Source organism: Rhopilema esculentum, chromosome 10, assembly GCF_057945365.1.
Source record: "Rhopilema esculentum isolate cy_ngs chromosome 10, ASM5794536v1, whole genome shotgun sequence".
Lineage (NCBI taxonomy): Eukaryota > Metazoa > Cnidaria > Scyphozoa > Rhizostomeae > Rhizostomatidae > Rhopilema > Rhopilema esculentum.
Window position 1 is genome coordinate 711021 of NC_142824.1, and position 23520 is coordinate 734540.

The 23520-nt window shown below is 36.4% G+C and overlaps 2 protein-coding genes across 2 annotated transcripts; both read left to right on the plus strand.

Annotated features, from left to right (window-relative positions):
- LOC148959180 (GTP-binding protein 2-like) lies at positions 1-23411 on the plus strand. Its single transcript, XM_089110554.1, has 11 exons — positions 1-263; positions 10670-10696; positions 11289-11473; positions 12726-12831; positions 13247-13444; positions 14062-14236; positions 14446-14662; positions 14972-15107; positions 15481-15711; positions 18688-18849; positions 22006-23411. The coding sequence occupies exons 1-11, from the start codon at positions 159-161 to the stop codon at positions 22189-22191; spliced, it is 1728 nt and encodes a 575-aa protein (XP_088966680.1). The 5' UTR covers positions 1-158; the 3' UTR covers positions 22192-23411.
- Positions 271-10643, plus strand: LOC148959181 (uncharacterized). The gene is made up of 2 exons (XM_089110553.1): positions 271-4741; positions 5190-10643. The coding sequence occupies exon 1, from the start codon at positions 2069-2071 to the stop codon at positions 4232-4234; it is 2166 nt and encodes a 721-aa protein (XP_088966679.1). The 5' UTR covers positions 271-2068; the 3' UTR covers positions 4235-4741; positions 5190-10643.
- Positions 23412-23520: the final 109 nt, after the last annotated feature.

Here is a 23520-nt window from a genome sequence, read left to right on the forward strand (position 1 = left end):
GGAAACTGCACCACAGTACGCCGAAAAACATAAATGGCGGGCTCTGCGCGGCCTTGAAGCATAATTTTCGCGGAAAAATGTAAACAGTCACGAAAAGGTACAAAGTTTTGTAAACTGAGAAAAAGTCCTTTTTTAATGTCATATGCATATGATTAGCTATGGAGACATTCAGCAGTCTGTTTGGTGCAACGGCGGAAAGCAGCATACCAACTGAACCTAAAGGCCCAATAATGAAAGCAGAAAGTACAAGTCTTCCTCCAGAGGTAAACTTCTTGATACTTAAAAATTGACACCCAATTGCTCATTTCAACAGTTATCTGTCAGGTTATATATATGTTTTGGAAAGCTGCAGAGTTTCACATGCATTGTAGAAAGTGTAAGTGATGATACAAACTTTTTACGACGAATGCAAACTCGATACAAACTCTTCTGTTCATTTGTTTGATCAAATCCTTGCACCGACCTACCAGCCTTTCTGTTATATAAATTATACTGTCTAGCTACTATTGTTTAAACGGAAGGTTCTCGGATATCACCAAAATCAGTTGATTTGTTTTAAAATTTACACATTTTCATTTCATCATCTTTTAGCTTTCCAGGCCTAGGCCTACTGATTTAAGTCTTTCAATGGTGCTGATCAAGTATGGATTCCATGCAGGGCCTAAAATAAGAAATTTTTACAGATCCACATTTTTTATAAAAATTGGGCGTGGTACTTTGCTGGGATTGGCATCATGGGGGTGGTAAATATAGAAACTGCCATCATAGTGCAAATAGTATGTCCTAATTGGGCATATTCTTAAATGAATGAAGTATAAGTAGGGCCATTCCATGTCAAAACAGCACATATTTTTCAAATTTGTAACCCACCACCTCAGATTTTGTTCATTTTTGGTACATATGAAGGTATGAACAAAATATAGAAAAACCCCAAATTTCAGCTCTATATCTTGATTGGTTCCTGAACTAGAGCATTTTCAAATCTGCACCTTGATAGGCATTAAATTTTCAGCGACGTCCTTTTTAACCTTACCGGTTTATGTATAAATGCCTCTAAAATTTGATAGAATAGTCATATATCCTTGAAAATTGATAACTAAGGGTAATCAAATGTGCTGATTTCAAAAATGCTAACAGTTATTAGCTGTAGATTATAGAAAGCTAAAAATTTTGACCTTGAAGCATGAAAATTTGTTTCGCAAAATTTGCGAACCAGGGCTCAAAGAACCCCAAAAATGGAGATGTAGATGATGTGATATGGAACTTTGAAGTTCATTTTCAAATTCAGCACACCTGAATCTATCAAAAAGGATTAAACCCTTTGTTTGTATATGAAAGAGTGCCAGAATATAATAACTGGAAATCAAATGTTCATTTTGGCAATTTTGGTTATGATTATGATGATTACCAAATTGGTTTTATAAGAAATTTCACACCAGGGGCTGTTTTTTTCTGGTTTTAAAATTTTGAAATACCTTGTCTATAATGCTTTACATTATTTTTTGCTTCTCTATAGCTGGTAAAGTGATAAGAAATAATGCAGACTAGCTTTCCAGAAAACACATAAAGTTAAATCATAATTCAATGGTGCTTATTGGATTTCTATTTCATTGCCACCTTTTACAAAGCACACATCTTATAAACTGCTTGATTTTGGTTGTAATATTTGGTAAATGATTTAAGAAATTTGTTGTAAATCCAAGACATGTTTTAAACAAAATCTTTACTTCTACACCCCTGCTTTATTCTGACTTAACTGTGTCTTAGAAATAAGGAGATTCTGTTTGTCAAGGGTGTGTTTTTCATGCAGGGTTTCTATTGAAAGCAGGTAAAGGTAAGATTTCCTTTCAAAGGAAGTTAAAGAAGATCGCTATCAATTCATCATTTAATCCATGTAAGGATAATGTTTTTCACACCTCTTTGCTAATCTTTTGAGGAAACAAAACAAGTTGACAGGAAATGACAAAATTTGTTTTTCTTGAATCCAGTTGATATAAATCACTCTTAAAGTTCCTTTCACTTCATTTACATCTATGTTCGTCTATGCTTTCCGTTTGAAAAACTTATCATGGAATCTGAAAAGTGTGACTTTGGTGTTTATTTGGAGGAAGACTGCCACAAACTTCATCACGTTCGTAAGCCTGGAATCAAGCTTTTTAGCAGTATTGATTCAGAGGCACGAGATGTATTGCTGTGGAGATCAGGACTAAGAGATAACATCATCGATAGCATCTGCTTTCATCATGAGGCAAAGTTTGGTTCAGTGTTTGAAAAAAGATTCAACAAATGCTGTGATCCATTTAAGCTACACAAGAAGCAAGTAAAAGGTGGGCACAAAATCTCAACCGAAATTGCAAAAGATTTTATGGAAAAAGGAATACTATGTGTTCCAGGATGGCAATTATGTAGAAACTGCTACCAAAAACACTTCCACTTTTTAAAAGAAAATGCAAATGACTCAGACAATGAAATGGATTTCTCTGAAATTGAAAATGAAGTGGCACAAAGCTCTATTCGTTCCAAAATCAATGAGAGTTTTGAAGCCATTGGCGAATCCCCAATCAAAACTCATGGTATGCCAAAACACAGGCGCTTAACATATGCCAACCAAAAACTAGACAAAGCAGCAAAATTAGTTCAGCACCATGTTGCAACTGCGATAGGTGTATCAGCAAATGGGATTTCACTACCAGTTGGCGATGTTCCTGCAGAAATGGAACAAAAAGCCCAAGATTTAGACCACTTAATGGAAGAAGTAAAAAACCAAATGGCAGTGTCTACATTTCGAAGGAAGATACAGCTTTTGACACTGACTCCTAAATCATGGACTATAAACCATGTAGCTTCTTTTTTTGATGTCTCACGCTACCTGGTTCAAAAAGCACTGAAATTCAAGGATGAAGAAGGAATTTGCTCAATGCCATCTGCTAAACAAGGCAAATCACTGCCAGTTACTGTTTCAAACCAAGTAAAACGATTTTATGAAGACGATCAATTTTCAAGACTTCTTCCAGGGAAAAAAGACTATGTCAGTATTGCAAAAAATATACACATGCAAAAACGTCTGCTGTTGTGTAATTTGAAAGAATTATATAAACTATACAAAAGCAAATATCCAGAGTGCAAAGTGGGTTTCTCAAAGTTTTGCTCCTTGCGGCCAAAACGGTGTGTAAATGTAGGCTCAAGTGGTACTCACGCCGTCTGTGTATGTGCCATCCATCAGAATGCCATTCTTCTTGCTGATGCTACTAAAACTGGACTGACATACAAGGATCTAATAAACATGGTTGTTTGCGATAGTGACAATAGAATGTGCATGTTACACCGTTGCCCTGCATGTCCAGGGAGTGAGGTTCTCAAGACATTTCTGGAAAGTCACTTTTCAGTTTTTGATGATGAAGTAACTTTTCAGCAGTGGCAGAGTACCGATAGAATGGACTTAATAAAACAATCATTAGATGTGGAAGATTTTGTGGAGTTAGTTATTGAAGCAATTGACAATTTGACCTCACACTCCTCTATTGCCAGACGCCAGGGAAGGTATTTGAAAGACCGCAAAGAAACTTTGGAAACTGATTCAGTACTAGTCCTTGGTGACTTTGCCGAGAACTACACATTTGTTGTTCAGGACGAAGTGCAATCGTATCATTGGAACAAAAGCTACTGCACAGTGCATCCTGTTGTTGTTTATTACAAAATGGAAAATGAACTTTCACATCAGTCTTTTTGCTTTTTATCAGATGACTTGGAGCATGATACAAATTTTGTGTATGCAATTCAACGTGAAATATGTACTTACATCAAAGAGAAGATGCCCGGGATACAAAGAGTTGAATATTTTTCAGATGGCTGTGCTGCACAGTATAAGAACTTTAAAAATATGCTAAATTTATGTCACCATGAAAATGATTTCAAGCTACAAGCAAGCTGGAGCTTTTTTGCCACTAGCCTTGGGAAATCTGTCTGCGATGGAATTGGTGGCACTGTAAAACGCTTAACTGCAAATGCTAGCTTGCAACGGTCACTATCAAATCAAATTTTAACTTTATTTGGTATGCTGACTTTCTGCAAAGATGCAATGAGAGATATTAAATTTCAGTTGATTACAAAGGAGCATATGGTTGTAGTTCGTAAAGACTTACAGGAGAGGTTTGCTACTGGTAAAACTATCCCAGGTACAAGAGGTTTTGATTTCTTTTGTCCAATGAACACAAGCACAATAAGTTTTAAATGAACCTCAGAAGATGAGGAGTTTGCTGGCGAGTTTATATTTGCTGGACAAGAATTAAAAAAGGTATGCATACCAACTAGACAAGAATTTGTGGCATGCAAGTATGACAAATTATGGTGGATTGGAGTGGTAGAAGAGATTAATGATGAGGAACAGGATTGTAAAGTCAACTTTCTACACCCACCTGGCCCAACACGAAACTTCCATTGGCCGAAAAAAGCAGACACTTGTTGGGTGCCATATACAGACATAATTTGCCCTTTGAATGCCCCAGTCACAGTAACAGAGAGAACATATAACATTTTTGAGAATGATTTTCAGAACATTGTGACTAATTTTGTTTAATCATTAATTGTATATTTTCCAAAACACTGAAATAAGTATCATATAGTAAGATTAAATGTGATTTGAATTTTAGAAATTGTGTGGACTAACAACAAATTTCTTAAATTATTTACCATATATTATAACCAGAATCAAGCAGTTTATAAGATGTGTGTTTTGTAAAAGGTGGCAATGAAATATATACATACGACAAACATAGATGTAAATGAGGTGAAAGGAACTTTAAGAGTGATTTATATCAACTGGATTCAAGAAAAACAAATTTTGTCATTTCCTGTCAACTTGTTTTGTTTCCTCAAAAGATTAGCAAAGAGGTGTGAAAAACATTATCCTTACATGGATTAAATGATGAATTGATAGCGATCTTCTTTAACTTCCTTTGAAAGGAAATCTTACCTTTACCTGCTTTCAATAGAAACCCTGCATGAAAAACACACCCTTGACAAACAGAATCTCCTTATTTCTAAGACACAGTTAAGTCAGAATAAAGCAGGGGTGTAGAAGTAAAGATTTTGTTTAAAACATGTCTTGGATTTACAACAAATTTCTTAAATCATTTACCAAATATTACAACCAAAATCAAGCAGTTTATAAGATGTGTGCTTTGTAAAAGGTGGCAATGAAATAGAAATCCAATAAGCACCATTGAATTATGATTTAACTTTATGTGTTTTCTGGAAAGCTAGTCTGCATTATTTCTTATCACTTTACCAGCTATAGAGAAGCAAAAAATAATGTAAAGCATTATAGACAAGGTATTTCAAAATTTTAAAACCAGAAAAAAACAGCCCCTGGTGTGAAATTTCTTATAAAACCAATTTGGTAATCATCATAATCATAACCAAAATTGCCAAAATGAACATTTGATTTCCAGTTATTATATTCTGGCACTCTTTCATATACAAACAAAGGGTTTAATCCTTTTTGATAGATTCAGGTGTGCTGAATTTGAAAATGAACTTCAAAGTTCCATATCACATCATCTACATCTCCATTTTTGGGGTTCTTTGAGCCCTGGTTCGCAAATTTTGCGAAACAAATTTTCATGCTTCAAGGTCAAAATTTTTAGCTTTCTATAATCTACAGCTAATAACTGTTAGCATTTTTGAAATCAGCACATTTGATTACCCTTAGTTATCAATTTTCAAGGATATATGACTATTCTATCAAATTTTAGAGGCATTTATACATAAACCGGTAAGGTTAAAAAGGACGTCGCTGAAAATTTAATGCCTATCAAGGTGCAGATTTGAAAATGCTCTAGTTCAGGAACCAATCAAGATATAGAGCTGAAATTTGGGGTTTTTCTATATTTTGTTCATACCTTCATATGTACCAAAAATGAACAAAATCTGAGATGGTGGGTTACATGACCATGCTGTTTTGACATGGAATGACCCAGTAGCAAAATCTGATTCTTTACATTATATGGATTGGGTTAATAAGAAAATTAGCTACTTATAGCAATGTCTAGATATGTGAGCGGAAAGTTATCGAAGGAAAACTCTTTTTCTTGGTTTGTTCAGGTCTCTGTCAAAATTATTTTTTCCCCTTTCACCTCCAAAAACTCCCTTAGATCAGCCTTGCTTCCCAGACTTGGGTATTTATTGGCTTTTTGGAACCATATCTTTGCAGCTTTTCTCGGAACTCGGAACTCGAAACTTGGGAGATCAAGCATATTAATTGCAATATTTATCTATTTGATAAGTTTTCTGGAGCTATGCTGCTCCCCACCTGCTTCTATCTTGTTATTGGTGGGAATCAGCCTCTCTGCATCAACAGAATTAGGGATTGCTTTGATGTCCGGGACAAAAGCTGGGTGAAGCTTTCTTAAGTCTTGTTTACTTATGGAAAGTTCTTAACTGCATTCAGCCCATCAAATTCTTTGCCATTAAATCTGTTCTTCAAAAAGTTTTGATACTATAAACGAAAACCTCGCTACAGATGGCAAATAAACTCTTCTCTCACTGATGGTACAAATTGTGCTTGTTTCTTCTTATTCTTTTTTCGCCCAGTTTGAAAGCATGATCTTTACCCCCATCTTGTTTATAATGCAGAAACCACGCACCATATCTCAATTTTGGAATTATGCCAAATTTGTCATAAAATTGTGCTAGATTTGCAAAAATTATGCTAGATTTCAAATCAAGGCAACCCTGCTCGAGAAAGAGGCTAATGCATGCTCAGAATATCAAAAGTGGCCAGAGTTGCAATTTGGCCATTTTGAAAACCCAGTGTACTCATTCTTCATAAAAAAGGCAATTTAGATCCATGGTTTGTTGGCCAAATTTCTCCATTTTGGCAGTTTCTCAAAACCCCTTTGCCGTCATAAATTGATTTGGCCAAAGAAGCAACATTTGGCTGAATTCTGGCAGCATATTGCAAAAAACAACAAAAATGCAAAGGAAACAAAAGCATTTAAAAATTTTTTAAAATAATTTCGAAATTGCAAATGATGAATGATGAAACAAAGCTAAAGATAACAGACAGTTTTAGATCAAAGCAAGTGAAAACTTTTGTAACCTACAAAGCAAATTTTGATTATGGTATCACTCCCAATAATTAGCAAAAATTTAGTTTTTTTGTATACTGCGTTTAGCTGGCTGCATTTTGCTGCCAACCACAAAATATGTGGCTGCCAACCATTCAAAACAATTGGCAATAACCTGAAGGTAGAAAGTCAAAATTTACACCCAAAATGAAACCACAGATGCTGGTGTAAAGTGTTTGCATTTGGTAACGGTCGAAAAGGATCAATGGAAACAATGTTTCTTTTAAATAATATCAGAATTATGCCAGAGTTATGCTAGATTCCAAATTATGCTAGATTTTATGCTAAATGGCGATTTTTGGCCAATATCATGTTAATATTACGTTAGATCAGGTCACACTGGCACCAGCCCACAAGGGAGCGGCTGGAATGGGACTAGCAGGCTTGCCCCTAAATTTTTTTAATGGCCACGCCCTTTGAAACACCGGAAACCACTCCTTTCAGAAAATATTTGCTTTTTTCTCTCCTTATTCATAAACATAATGATTAAAAGAAGATTTCAATTAACATAAAAATACAAAACCAAGTTAGATAAAATACAAATTTATCTTTGAAAACACAAAATAAAGCACCATCAAAAAGAACAAAAAACATGTTCCCAGAAGAACTGCTACTAATGCGTTTGTCAGCGTAAACTTTCAAAACATTTTCTAACCTATTATTGCAAAAAAGTTGAGGAGGACTATAGTCCCTGTTATGCAACATTCCCAATTGAATGTTCCTCCCAGTTCCGAGAGGCTTATCATCGCTCAGCTGCTGTAGCCTTGAGGGGAATCTTTCCAATGCTTTTCCAATTTAAAACACCTTAGTTGAAATGGTTTATGACTTTCTTTGAAATCTACTTGAAAATATCACATAAAAACCCCAAAATACATTACGGGCAGGAAATCATAATCTCTGTCTTGGTCTTAAGGCTCAGTGTCTTTTTAAAAGCAAGTCATAAAAGCAAACTAAATTGATATGATGTCTTGAAGTTAAAGCTGTATACAGAGTTCATCTTACTTACTTTTTTATTGTCCATTGCTCATTTCTTATCGCAATTTTCTTATAAAAAATGAGTGCAATACGTAAGGCTGGGATTGGGCATTCACTTTGAGTTGAAAAAATGTTCCCATCTCTTTCTTAGGCATTTCGATTGTCATTTTATGCTGCACTTTCAAGAACATACATTATTTACAGATCCACACTTTCTACAATTACAGGTCCACACTTAAAAATTAAGCTCCTTGCAAGGGAAGCAAGCAGAAAATGTTTGCCACCCCATTCTTTAGATTAGCTTAAAATACACATCAGAATATTCTTTGCAGTCATTTTTCTTGCAATTGTTTCAATATTACTTTGTTTAAATTTTTTACTGTCACATTTTAATGTCATTTCCATTCTATAAACCGATTTCTATCATTTAACTATAAATCTTCCGTAGACATTGAGGCCCTTAGGCAATTTGCCCCCTTGTCCTCCTGTCGGTTGCCCTGCTTTATATCATCCTCATGACACTCTTGGGATGCTAAAGTTTTTGGCCTTTTTATTTAAATTATCTCTTTACTTGGATATCTCTCTTCTCTATATCTCTAAACCTTTAGGAATTTAGATAGCAGCCACTGATGGTAGTGGAAGGTAAGCATAGTTCAGCTCTTTGAAATTCTCTGAGATGTAAAATTGCTGTAAACAGGAACAGTGCTGGAAAAAATATGCACACACTCATAAATCACTGATAAATTTGATGCACACTCAAATGTGCACACTTGTCACAAATGCACTCTTGTACTCCCTGGTAATAGCTTGTGCACTACTGAGATCTCATCGAAAACTGCCATGAAATCCAGACCAGATTTTCAGATCGTGTGTATTACCAATAAGGAGTTATCGAAGAGTGCACAATACTACCAATATTGTTTATTTTTGGGGGTTGGCGTAAGCTACCCCCAAAAAGCTACATGTAATGTCTGGATAATAATGAAGATTGATAAAATGATGTTTATTTCTGATTAACATGATTAAAATGATATTTTTAAGTTTTGCAAAGGCTCACAGCCAATTAACTATTCAAGAAATCAAAATATGAAAAAGGAACAGGAATAGGGGTTGCATTGTTATAATTGGTTGCTTTGCATTCTCCAAAATTACAACTTGCAATGAACATATCATACTCGTAAAAAGGAACCCTGTTTTTCCACAAAAGAGTCCCCAACTGGAAAATCTATGATTCAATGTTGGTTGTAAGAGAACTAAAATGCAACTGACTTACCACTTGTGTTTCTGTGCCCTAAACTGCCTGCTTCAGAAGCACGCCAAGAAAAGCGGTTCCTGACCGGTTCCTGCGATCTTTGTTTGCCAAATTGCCATTGCAAGCTTGACTGTACCTACTACTTTTGTATTCACAAAAGCACTGGACCGATGATATCATAAATAATTAGTTGCTGCTTTTGTTTGCTTGACATTTAACATATCAAAAAATTATGTCATCACTCAATGCAAATCATGTGTAATAGGTGTGTAACTAGATGTGTAGTGCTGGATAAATTTCTGTTGAACAAAAAATTAATTAAAAGCTGCAAATTTGCAAATAATGCACGTTCAACGCTTTTTTTATAATGACTGGTTCAACGCTTTTTGTAATGGATGAAGTTATTGAATCTTGAAATTGCTGTTGAACATGATATTCTTTCTTGTCTCATGGGGAAAAAGAAAAATGTTTTTTGGAAAATAATCAGAAGAATATCGTTCTTAATAGAGGTGTCTGCTGAAGCCACTGTGGAAAGCCCAAATTACCCCTCCCCCGATTTAACTCCCCTGGTATGTAAATTTTCAATTTTTTGTTGGCAGAAATGAAATCAGCACTATCAAAAACCCCATGGTAACATAAACTTTTGTTGTCATAATTATCGGTTTTCTAAATAGTTTTCAAACAGTGCTTGCCAAAAATCTTGCTACACTAACGTCTGTTTCCAAGGGTTAATTCAGGCATTCCTCTCCTGCCTCTGAACAATGTTGGTTTACTACACAACAGCGCTTTTTTCCTGTGACTTCTATGATATTTTTCTAAATCATCAATATTGTTTAGGGGAAAGGGGTGCAGAAATAGGAGTATCCAGGAAAAGAATTGAAAAGAATTGAAAAGAATAAAAAGACATCACAAATTGCTGGGTGTTCCAAGTACTTTTGGCAATGATTTCAGTCTTCTCTTTGTCTAAAAATGTTCAAAAAAGCATACTTGACAAGGAAATTTAACAAAATTTCGCTTCAAATAAAGAATTCATTGAAAATGGTTGTATTCTGCTACCTTGGTATCAATTACACTTCTTCAAGAAGAAAAGGAATTCCTCTAGATTTCATTTAAAGAGCTCCCTGGGCCAGCTCTTTGTAAAGTTCGAAAAATTTCCTGCCATTCAACCCATATCTTCTTTATTTCATTAAAGTATTTCTCTGCCATCAGCAATAGCTTAACATGTTACCTTTCCAGACTTGCTGGTTTTAGTTTTAGGAAATTTTCATATTTTTCAATTTTAGAAATGCTTAAAATTTATATGCTTCTTCTCTAGGTTGAAGAAGGAAACATAGAGTACAAGGTAATGCTTAATTCTACCTTCAAGAGAGTTGCATGTTGCATCTTAATATTATCCATGCTAGCATGTTATGTGACTCATGGATGTTCTTCTGTAAATGATTTGCAGTACTGCATTTTTAAATCTGTTTCATTTGATAATGGGTTAAGTGACATATAGTGTAGGTTAATGGAAGTACAGATCCTCAGTGGAATAGAAGATGCTTGTACCTCTCTGTCAACAAATTACTAATAACTATTTAATTTTGATTGTCAAACTGTCTCAACATTCATGCCAGATATGAGTTTAAGTTGCACACAATGCCAAATTAATCATCAGTCCTGACTATTATGGCAGGAATTTGCACCTCACATCCACCTTATTAGCTCTACCAGACATCAAATAGCCATCAGGGAGGTGGCCCACCCCTTTCTATGGTACCTTCCTACCCTAGTAGATTGTATCTTCTTAGTACCATGTAACCTTTTGTTGCTGGTGTCTCCATAAAACCTTAAAACCCCTTGTTGCTTGTGGCCCCATAGAAATGTGGAACCTCTCAGAACATTTATTATTTTCTATGCTAATGTCATGATAGAATGTATCTTTTTTGTCCAAGCTGAAGCTTGTAAGTCCTTCAGCCTCAAGAATTGAACACTTGGTTACACAGATGAAATGGCGTCTTAAAGAAGGGGGAGGTGAAGCCATATACGAAATTGGTGTTGAAGACAATGGCACTCTTACTGGACTTACAAAAGATGAATTGGACTGTTCACTCAAGACTATAAGAACCTTGGCTGGAAGGTCAGCTTTCTTTGTTCTTTTTTTTCTATTGTTTGGTGAATCCAATGCCCAACAGAGTTTTCTGCCTGTTGAGCTCAGCTCATACCTATCCAACCCACTCACCACAATTGCAGGGCCTAAGTGTTTCTTGGAATGAGAATTGGTTTGTTCTGTTCTGTTCTGTTTTGTTCTGTTCTGTTCTGTTCTGTTCTGTTCTGTTCTGTTCTGTTCTGTTCTGTTCTGTTCTGTTCTGTTCTGTTCTGTTCTGTTATGTTATGTTATGTTCTGTTCTGTTCTGTTCTGTTCTGTTCTGTTCTTGGTTAACAGTAACAAAATGTTCTCAACCTTGCAGCTTTTTCCAAGGGACAGGAATCATACCAACTATGCATCAAATTCAGGGATAGCACAGCATAGCATGCATGAGACAAAGGTTCTCTAAACAAGATGTTCCAGTATGCTTCTGCTTCTGAAACTTTTTGCTGCTAGAAGTCATTTAAACCAAAATTTAGTTGAGTTGAGGAACTGTCATCTGCTTAAGATAAGGCCAGAACTTTGTATAACTGCACTTTTTGGTTTGTTCTTTGTACTTTAAGTAAACTTCCTTTATATATCAGAAAAGATTGAAAACCAATCTAGAGAAAGGACACATCCTTGCCTAACTCTGCACCCCCTACCTTGAACATTCTCTAAATACATTTCTTGCAAGTTTCTTTAGTCTACACTGTCCTTCTTTTATAATCACCAGTGATTATGCTTGATGTTTAGGAACAGAAGATATCAGAATATAAACAGGTGTACAAAAAAGGATTATGTTTGCATCATGATCTCGAAGTTTAACTCTTTCTTTGCAGCTGGGATTTAGAATTTGCAGAAAGGCAGCTGCTGCGCTTCAGTTTGATGTGCTGTCTCATAAACAGTAAAGGGCAACATTGATGACAAGCAGCCAATTTGACTGCCTGTTTGCAAATTTTCTGAATCATCATCATGGTCCCATTAACACCTTTCAGTTCAACAGAAGATGTAGCACAGAATAGAAGAATCCCCAGGAGGGAGACTACATTATTTTTGCAGTAATTCAAATAGACCCTGCCATATGCTGCTTGTCATAACTGTTGTCCTATCTTGTTTTTGAGACATCATCATCATCAACAGTTTATCAAGGCAGCAAATCAGAAATTTTACTATAACCAGCAACTGTAGCTATATAGCCTTTCTACAGCAACCGATAATGCCATTAGAAGGAATCTTATTATTACTATAAATATCTTTCTAGACTTGATGCAGAAACAACAATTGTGAGAAAACAGGAAATAAAAGATGATGCTCAAACAAGATTTGCAGCAGAAGTTCTTGTAAGGAAGATACCTGATGACCAAGAGGTTTGTTTCACTTAAACCTGAGTTTTTGCTTGACCATAAGTAGTCAATTTGGATAGAACCGGATTGCCCTCATTTGCAGAAGGTTCCTGCTTTACATGCCACCGTGAACATAAAGAATTGTTCGATGGTCAATGAAACCATTAGATGAAATTCTATTCATGCAAAGCGAAAGGAAGATCAAGATTATTGAAAAATATATGGCAATTTAACGGAACTGTTGGCTAATTTAACGTAATTGCCTAAGCATTCGTCTGGCCTTCTCATCAATTGAAATTGAATTTTATAAAAGCAAAATTTATCTGAGAGAGCAACGGTTTTTAAAACATTTAGAATGGCCTGTAAGTATTATTTGCCTTTGTGGATTACGGGCTGTTCTTTTCCTGGCCTACACTGTAAAAATTCTTGTATTCTACAGTTTGTAGACATAAGAGTAGCTGTCATTGGCAATGTTGACGTTGGCAAGAGTACTCTTTTGGGTGTACTTACTCATGGTGAATATGACAATGGAAGAGGCAGAGCCCGCCTAAATCTATTTCGTCATCTACATGAAATCCAGTCTGGTAGAACTTCAAGTATAAGTCATGAAATTCTCGGGTTTGACAATGATGGAGAGGTAAGCCTTGATGACAACTTGAATAGAAACCGAAAGGAAGGGTGACCAATTAAGTATGAATATTCAATTTTGATATTGAATAAAGGCCCAAGCTGTCGTAGCCACAGGGCTCTTGTCTTGGCCTATTTCTATTCATAATATGATGTGAAATATGATTTGCGATTCTGCCTGAAAAAAGGGAAGTCATCTGTCATTTATGCTGACGATGCTGCCTTTTCTTCTCAATGTCTTTCTAGGCTTCAGGCTGGCTACAAATAACATATTTGCCTTGGGATAAGCTGTAGTTTTTCGGCGTATACTGTGACAAAAATATTTGCAGCATTTTTTTCTGTTTTCTCGTCACTTTCTTTTTGCTACAAGGGCAAGTTTTTATGCCTACGAACCGCTCAGTTGTTTCATCTCTGAGTACGCCGAAGTTTCATAATTACGTGTCCCGTATTTGCTTTCGATTTTTGCACTAACATGCACACCTGTTTTTTCGAGTGTTTTTACTTAGAATTTATTGCATTATTGCTGAATTCCAATAGATGCTGACAGAAGCGTACATGTGCACTTGCACCGTGATGTATATGGAAATGAAATATGTATAACTCAATAGAATACTTTTTGTATTTGAGGTTATAACATACAACGACTCATGCACTGCTGAAGACATATGTTCCGCTGCCTCCAAGTTGATAACATTTATCGACCTTGCCGGTCATTACAAATACATGAAAACAACAATATTTGGTCTTACCGGCTATTTTCCTGGCTCGGTTATGCTCGTGGTTGGAGCAAACACTGGCATGGGTGAGTGTAATCTTAAACTTCCTTTCTCTTTCTGCGTGATCAATTGGGCGTGTTTAGATGTCAGCAAAACGTAATTTGTTTTTGCAGAAATTTAAACTCAAGAACAAGGAATCGTTTTCCACAACTATCAGCGACTTATATTCTTTGCACACCATACACCAGCTAATATTGTTTGTCTTGTTTATGATTTTGTTTGTTTGGTTGTTTAGCTGGAACCACGCGTGAACATCTTGGCCTGGCAATTGCCCTGAAAATTCCTCTGCTTGTGGTGATAACCAAGACCGATTTGTGTCGACAAGAAGCCCTTGATCGAACAACAATGCAACTAGAGCGAATCCTGAAGTCCCCAGGCTGCAACAAAGTTCCTATTGTAGTCAATGATCATGATGATGTCGCCACCGCTGCGCACAACTTCCCATCCGGACAGTAAGTAGTTAGCTATTCCACTATCAATGTACAAATTGTGGTGATACACTCTCTTTAATTCCAAAATAATCTCTAAATATCTTTTTAATACCGAATTTTTATTCTTAGTTTGGCAAAATATTTATGAAATACAAGAGAGACTTTAATTCTGCTTTCAACTCTTCTCCCAAAACCTTGACTCTACTTGTTTTCTTCCGTCATACGACCTTTACTTGTTCTTTGTATTTGCTGGCAAAAGTTTAGCTGACTCTAATAAGCTTCACTGCGTCTCGCTGACATCAATCATTGCTAAAACCAATCTTTTTTTAGAGTTACACCTGTCTTTAAAGTTTCTTGTGTCAACGGAAAGAACCTGGATCTTCTCAAATCATTCTTTTTTCTGGTTCCTCCAACTTCGTCTGCCATGGAACAAGAAAAACTGTTGCAGCAGCCAGCAGAGTTACAGGTTTGCAATTAAGATTGTTTCAAGATCGGTTAGAAAGATGCAATGGTATTTAAGTGGCTTTTATGGTTATAACCCTTTTTAGTTTGAAGCGTTGAAGTGTTTTACATAGGCAGTTTGGAGTGGACTCTGATATTATATATGATGCTGTGTGTTCTTTGATATCATATTTCTAATCGGTGAAGTGGAAAATTGAGAAAGTCTCTCAAGGTGCTGTTTACTTGAGAATAGAAAGCACAAATTATAATCACTTCACTTGCCTCCCCTTATTGGCATCCTCGGTTCTTGACTTTTCTATCTTAATAAAGACTTTGGGGGAAACTAGAACACATCAACTTCAATTCAAATCTCACCTTAATTCTTTTGTTGACATTAGGTTGACCAAGTGTTCCACCGGACCAAAGCTGGCACTATTGTAGGTGGTACGCTATCGCAAGGTGTGATGCGTGAAGGTGACAAACTATGTGTTGGTCCATCAGAACTTGGGGAGTTTTATCCTGTCACCGTCACTTCAATATATCGGAACAGGGCACCAACACGTGTGATACGGGCTGGTCAGGCTGCATCTATAGCGCTGTCAGATGTGGAAAGACATCAGCTGAGAAGAGTAAGTAGCCAATGTTTTACAATCACAGATGCCATTTGTACTGGGTACGATCTTCAGGTCGCTTTCAGCATACTGCTATTATCTTCTTTATATCGATGATCTAATGATAAATAACTCTGGCAGAACCTGTTTTGTAATTTATTATTTGGCACACTCGTGACACCATCCATTGAGCTCTGCTGCTCCCGCTTCATAAAACTACCTTTTATAAGTTTTTTGGTGACCGATGGGAAATACCTGGTCAAATGCTCTAGCTGGTTCTTCTGTATGATGGTGTGTCTCTCATTGGCTCAGTTGATGTCCATAAACTTTGAAGCATTCCTCCATGGAAAAGTATCATATAATGGAAAAGTCCGGCACTTCTTTTAAGCTAAATGCTACTTTTCGCAGCGCATTTCTAACCCACTTTTATTTGGCATTCTTGGATAACTACAGGCACCTAAAAATCTGCAGTTACCTTTCATTTTCTTGATATTTGTATGCAATCATTTGCCGCTCTTCGTATATCGATCACTCTCTTATTCTTGTTAAAATTTTGCAAATTCATGTTTTAGCCCTTTTTTCCTGGCTACAATTCCACTTTTTTCTGCGCTCGTTCTTGTATACAAAATAATTGTATTTCTTATGAGTTACATGACATCAACAGAAACTTTTGCAATTGATCAAAAATCAACAAGAATGACAAGAATCAAGGGGATTGGTTACGTGTTGTCTCAATAGCTAGAAAGTCGCAGTTTTTCATTAAGATATGCCTAGGCTGAGATTGCCCTTACCTGATTTTACAATTCTAGTATTATGACGCAGCTACAATACAGAAAATTATAAATGTGCAATATAACAATACAAATACAGAGAAACACGATAATACTCTCGTGTATGCTTACTATCAGGTATTTATTCTACAGTGTCGGATGAAAATTACTTAAATATCCTATTTTCCGCTTTTCGTCATATTTCAAAATGTCTTTTACTTATTAGATTTATTATTTTCTCTTCAATGTGGAATTTTCCATTTATTTGCTATTTCCTGCTCGTAGAATTTCATTCGAGCGGGTATGGCCGTAAGCTTCGTCCCGATCGAATGGATGTTGATTTCTTGTAGGTTTCGAGGCGCCTTTTAGTCAAAACGAACCATATCCTTTAATTTCAAGTAACAAGAATGGGCTATCGCCTGTGTGTGGTTACGTAAGGTTCTCGAAGGGGTCACCCCTACTCAAGCAGTGTACCTCGTTAATTCCTAGACTCTAGAGCATCATTTTTAGAGTAACAACATCCTGCAGTAATAAGACGTTGAATTCACAACGTTGAGGTGTTTGCAGAGCTAAATTTCTTGCCACCTTATTTTATGTTATTCAGTTTCAATATTTTATTGGCGTATGTTTTTTTCTGATTATTTTTTTCAGTATTTTATAATTCTTGAACTTTAGAAAAATTATGCTTTAAGCATGCTTTGACTAGAAGATATAAGTTTAAAAGCTTAGTTGAAGCCACAAATCATTTACTTGGGATGTTAGAAATTCAATCTTCTTTAACAATTTCAAAACAGGTACTTTTCAAAGTCAAGTCGACGGCTGCCTACTCAGTTTTTGACTAAAGACGAAACTCGTGTTGTGCTTTTCCGTGGGAATGCTTTTGTCAATTTCTTATATTGCACAATGATCAACGTCAAACCGTCAATTCTCTGTCGCTTTTAAAGTTATCAGCCGTATTCAATCAGTTTTCTGCGCACTTCCCTGCTGTATGTCCAATGAGTGGGCGTGTTTCTCCTTCTTTTTGCGACGTTTCTTTGCCGCAAACTCGACATGGATCAACTATTTCTTTGCTCATCTTTGCTTTTTGATGTAAATGTTTCCAAAATTTGCCGTTTTGAAACCACGCCTAAAAAACGAATTCGACCACGCTGGAAAAGCCTGTCTATCCATTTATCTTCCATGCTCTCATCCTACGCTTTGCAACGTGCACTTTGAATTTCAAACTTCTTTTAAACGTATATTCTTGTGACCTGTTTTGTCAAGAGTGATTCTTTTGAGTAGAGAACCAACCTCTTACAGCCTTGTTTCACTCCATACTTTTATTTTCTTGTGAACTTTGTTAAATTCTGTTGTTAGTTGTTTTTCATGACGTTTTACTTAGGCAGTGACGTACCAAATTCTAGCTAGTAAGCAGAGGAAGCAAGGATTTGGTTGCAAATATATACTTCCACGAGAACCAAACAGAAAGTTCACCAGAATAAAACCAACAACATGGTAGCTGTTAAATTCGCATTGCCCAATAGACCAAGTTTCAGAATATGATAACATTTTGCTCGACTCAACACGTCTCCAATACATCGAACTATGTCAATTTCAAGAATATTGGGCATTGTCTTGAAACTCTTTCAAACAAATTCAATTACAATACAAACATTTTACATAACTATGATTCAGTAAAAAAACAAACTACTTTACAGTCAGTGTACGATTTACAACTGCACTCAAGATAAAGCAAGTGAAATAATAATGAAATTTGAGGCCACCAGCACAGCACAGTTTAGAGTAAAATTTAAGTGAACTTTTCTCCGTTTATCTCCGATGCAGAAGAAAATATTTACAACATAATTAAAGGTTTTGGCACACTGGGTGTCGTCGATCTGTCCATATCAAAACTAAAAAAAAATATTTTAAAACAAGGAGCTAATCAAACGCGCCATTTCTTCTTTATTGTTATTTTTGACCTACTCTTTGATATTGCAGTTTTCAAATCATGCCCAAATCCGATAGGATCTCTGTGGTTGGAACGAGCGTCCCTTAATTCTTCTTGTCGATTCGCTATGTTTAAAACAATGTCCATCTATTATAGCCAACCCGTTCGCTGTTTTCTTACAGCATAATTTAGCCTTTTTAAAATAAGTTTAAATAATGATTTCTTAAGTAAGAACTTTATACAACGAACAACAGCTGCAGATTAGAAATTTCTAACCAGCCTCTTTTTACGCAGGGACTGGTGGTACTCGAGGCCGTAACAACACCATACTGCTGTCTTGAGTTCGAAGCAGACGTCTTTCTTCTATTTCACACAACCTCGATTTCGAAACGTTTCCAAGCAACCGTACATATAGGAAACGTCATACAAACAGCGATCGTTGTCGATCTTAGCAGGGTGAGTTTTAATCTTTTTATTTTTTGCACCTCATCTTGCTTCCAAACTGCACAGGACGAATCAATGTCTAGTTGCTAGATACAAAGCTCCTTTAAACCTTTCTCGTTTTACTAGTGCAAACATGCATTCTGTAGGCAAAGCAACGAGCATCTAAAGACATCGCGCATCAATTTGTGCTGTCTTTCTTTCTGTTATTTAGAGATTTAAGAATTGGTCGTGAGAATTAAGAGTCCTGCTTACTTAAACCATAATAGTTGGCGTTGCCAGGTAAAATGAAGTTGGAAATCGATGTTTCATTCGAATAAGGCATTGAAATAGGTTTACAAACAGGGGTCTTGCCAGAGGTAGCTATCAAAATACAAAACTGAATTTTAAAATATTTCAGAAAAAAGGCGTCCTATTTTGAGGGAAATGATGAAGCTGTATACTCGGCTAAACTCTAATGAGTGGCCCGTCCTCGTTCCCAAAGCCCACAGATTTCCCCATATTCAGTTGCTATGTACGCATGTCCGACCCGAGTCATTCATGAGACTTATACTATTGCGAAGCATGTTTCCACTCCTTTAAACGGAATATTGTCAGATTAGCCAGAGTGTTTAGGGCATGACAAATTTTAAATTTAGAATCGCCTTGACTGGAAGTTAAGTAAACATTGCATGTTAGCAGTTCCGACTTTGGCTCAAACATTTAACATTGTCATTTAACAATCGTCTGTCTCCTGTCCTTTTATGATTTCCAGTAGGTGAATTTCGCACCGATTTCGCTACGAGTTTGTTTCAAAAGTTCCTTTTGATTTTTCGCAGCTGTGAAATTAGAACTCCTTTCGAAGTCAAAAATCAAAACTGCGCCCCCCCCCCCCTCGATATCTTCACCTGCGATTTGGCTGCGAAATTTTCCTCGTGGCCAGTGTGTGCTGCTGTATGGGCGGGGAAGTTAAAGAAATGCGGAACTTCGGGGAACTTTTTAATGGAAGACTTTTGATTTGGGGTTGTGTAAACGCCTTTTAATATTTTGACTACTTTTTTGCCACGAATTCTAGTGCTCTGCAGCTGCACCCTGCTCTGCCCACTTTGTCCATTTGTTTCATTCTCCCTTTCCTCTTAAGGCCCCCTAAACCCTGTTCTGACAAACTCCGTTATCTCATGCACAGTACTTTTTTGAAGGCTAGATGAAATGTTTTTGCTTCATTTGTCTGGTCAGTTACTTGAAGTGATTTTCGATGCTTGCGTCGATGGTGTTTTTTGTCATTAGTCCGTTAGGATTGGTGCGTGCGTCATGAGTTAAAAAGCATGGCTCTGGGGGAGCCGCAAATATGTATTAGTTAAGGGTCCTTTTTGGTTCTTCGTAGTTAATGGTCCTAGGGGTCATAGATCGGGTCATACTGGTTTTTCCAGTATGCCCCTGAACTTAAGTGAAGAAATCAGGTTGCTGTTAGAAGTCATGTTTAAATTTAGATCACGAAAGAGCAAACAAACGACAAATGTGCCAACAGTCGCTCAGCAGCTCAAGTCAAACTATACGGAGAATAGCCATACATTCACTGCTAAAAGAGGAATTTAATCGGACACATTCACGTCACATAGTCAATATGTTGCTTGATGTTAGAGAACTATGTTAAAGAAAATTAAAATTTGTCTTACATTCATGTCATTGTTTCAAAGTGAGACAGACAATTTACAAAGATTTGTAGCATTGATTGTTCCTTTTTCATTTCTGTTTTTCTTAGGTTTATTTCTTTAGTTTTTTTTAAGAATTAATACATTTTATCATATGGTACTGTACGATATGTTAATTTGAATAAATTAGTTTAAACATGTTCACAAGGTTCTTTGTTAAGCAGATATTAGTTCTGATTTTGTAACCTGCTTAAAATAAGTTAAGAATTAAAATGAATAACATGGAGATGATGAGACCTAAAAGCTATAGCTGCCTGTCCAAGCAGGGACCGCTGGTTCTGGAGAAAACATGTTTATTTGATAGGTATGCATTTCATGATCATATAAGATAAATATAAGGTCTTGATAAATCAAAAACATAAGCTATAAAAGGTCATTGCGACCATATTTTGACGATTTTCTTGATTAAATCATTAAAGAGGAGACCAAGAGATAGATAAATCATGTGTATACAGGAATCCCACAACCTTCTAATTTACCGTGCCAATTTGCCAGCTGAATGCAGAACCAAACCTAACGATCTTTACGATTTGGGAATTTCCAAACAACAAAAGAAGTCAATAAGCAGCTTGAAAACCAGGTTACCATCAATTAATTTTTCCATCAACTGAAGGACTATTTACTAAAATGTCAGCCCCCGCTTCCGTCCATTTCTTTAAAGCTCGACGGTGATCCTTTTTTAAGTCCTTGCTCATTCTAAAGATTGACGTAAATCTGAATTGAATTCAAATCAATATTTCATGCTGTCCTCTACCCACGTGCTCTTTAATCATGGTTTTAAAATTCTGCGCTGAAATTTCGATTTCCGACAGCAGGTTTTTACAACGTCTGGCAAAGTCACATCGAGCATCACTCCGAATTACTTGGAAATTTTTGTTTCTTTTTTATATTTTTCGTTGCTTTTCCCACTTCTGCTACCTTCCCCTAGAGTTTTAATATTTTAGGCAAATATCTTATAAGTTGTACGAAATAAGGTTTTTCCTAATCAATCTTTTGGTAGATTCCAAAACTGTTAAATGGAACGACGATCAGGCTTTACTAATTATCCGAAACATGTCGCCATTATAGTTTTTTGCACAATCTGGGTTTTCCAGTAAATGCTGCCCGATAGCAGAATCGCAGATTTTAGTTGTAATTTTAGATATGCAAGACCGAGGTGGCTGTTCTCTTTGGGGGAGAGTTTTGTTCTGAATGCTAGTAGGGACATGCTGTTTTATTCTATCCTTCAATCTTTGGGTTGTGAGTCCTACGTAGCCAGAATCACACTGGCATGATTTCATGTAACTTAGCTATGCGCACTCTCTTGTTTTAAGTTTTATCCTCTGCCAGGAGTAAAATGCTTTGAAGAGAATTTATCAACTTTTATTAAGTGAGATGGCATTGGAGAATCACAAGCATTTAATCTGTCATAACAAGCCTTTGCGTTCGGTTGGCATTTAAAGTTATTTGTCCATTGACCATGGTTTGCTTCCTTTCCCAGGATCCTTTGCGGACAGGCCAAAGAGCCAAAATTCGATTCAGATTCATAAAGCAACCAGAGTACATCAAGACTGGTGCGCGCATTCTGTTCAGAGAAAGAAGGACAAAGGGAATCGGAGAGGTCACCCAAGTTTTCTATTTCCAGAAGGGCTCCTCAATTGTGAGCGATTACAATCAGGTTTTTTAGAATTAGCTCTTAGCTTTTAGTGTAATGTAAGATTCCATACATAATGCAGTCCAGTGTGCATCCAGGATCTTCGATGCGAGCATGCCCGCTTGGCTACCAAACCACCGTTACCAAATACCATATCCAAGAAATCTATTTTTGTAGTTTTCTGTCAAAATGATTGATTTAATTTAGCTTACTGCCCCTATTTTTTTCGAAGAAATCACCAATCAGCAACCAGCAATTGGAGCTCGCATCTAGCGCAGTATTGTTACCAATCACATTGTAGCCGCTGTTTTGTTATTTCCTAGATAGCTTGTAATTCTACTGGCAAGAAGCACGTTTTAGACTTAGAACATACCATGAATTGTGTAACTATCTATAGATTATTCCATTGCCGCTTTAAAAGGATGTTTGATAAACCTACTTTTTGGCTATTTTATATCAAGCTTTTTTCATCTAATGAACTATTTAAGTAATGAATATCGCCTCAGCTAGTTAGCTTAGAAATGTCTGCTTTCCATTAGCATAAGTTTTACGATTTAGATGTAATAACATGTTTTAAAATTTTTCCCTGTGTGTAAGAAACCAAGGGGAACCAGGCCATCATCGTTGACCGTTCAAATGCTTGCTAAAATCACACCCAAAGCTAAGCAAAATGCCCTGTTCATCAGTTCATCCCCAAGGATATGCTAGTGCTTTACTTGAATCACTTTCTGTTTCAATTCCGGGCTTCAGAAAACTTTTCACCCTCTTGCCTTGAGCTGGCCTCTAAATACTTCATGGATAGATAAGTATTTTTCCCCGCCCGCTCCTATCCTGTTCTCTCAAAGGAGAGCGCTTTTACAATGACCTCTTATTCAGTAGAATTTTCCTTTATCGAGTATAATTTAGGTTATGTAGATGATTTTGTGTATACTGTATATTATGTGCCTAGCTGTCTATATGTAGCTTAAAGAAGTCCAGATCGTTAATAATTTATTGTTTAATCAAATTGAGTGTTGCTTCCTCTTCGCCCTGTGCCCTTATAACGAGAATTGTAGAACTTGATTCGCTTTGTAATGTTTTTACCCACGCTCCACCTGTGATTCGCCATGGACAACAATTCCCAATACGAATTAGTCGATCTACACGTAGCCCCCATCGCTACTTATCTTCGATTTGAACTCCCGTTTGACGCCATTATCGTAAGAAGTACTTCATGTAAAATTGTGTTTATATTCAACTCTCTGCGTTTTGCACAGTTCGTTTATTTCTCAATTTTTAATTGCTACACGTTCTTGATCAGCAATTTTTTAATTCTGTGTTGACATGATGATCCCTAGCTTTAACGTGTTTGTTGATTGCTAT

Bases quoted from the DNA above. Each gene is read 5' to 3' on its own strand.
- LOC148959181 (XM_089110553.1), top strand. From the start codon at position 2,069: ATGGAATCTGAAAAGTGTGACTTTGGTGTTTATTTGGAGGAAGACTGC.
- LOC148959180 (XM_089110554.1), top strand. From the start codon at position 159: ATGGAGACATTCAGCAGTCTGTTTGGTGCAACGGCGGAAAGCAGCATA. The intron at 12,832-13,246 runs GTTTGTTTCACT...TGTATTCTACAG, and splicing joins AGATACCTGATGACCAAGAG to TTTGTAGACATAAGAGTAGC. The intron at 13,445-14,061 runs GTAAGCCTTGAT...TTTGTATTTGAG, and splicing joins GGTTTGACAATGATGGAGAG to GTTATAACATACAACGACTC.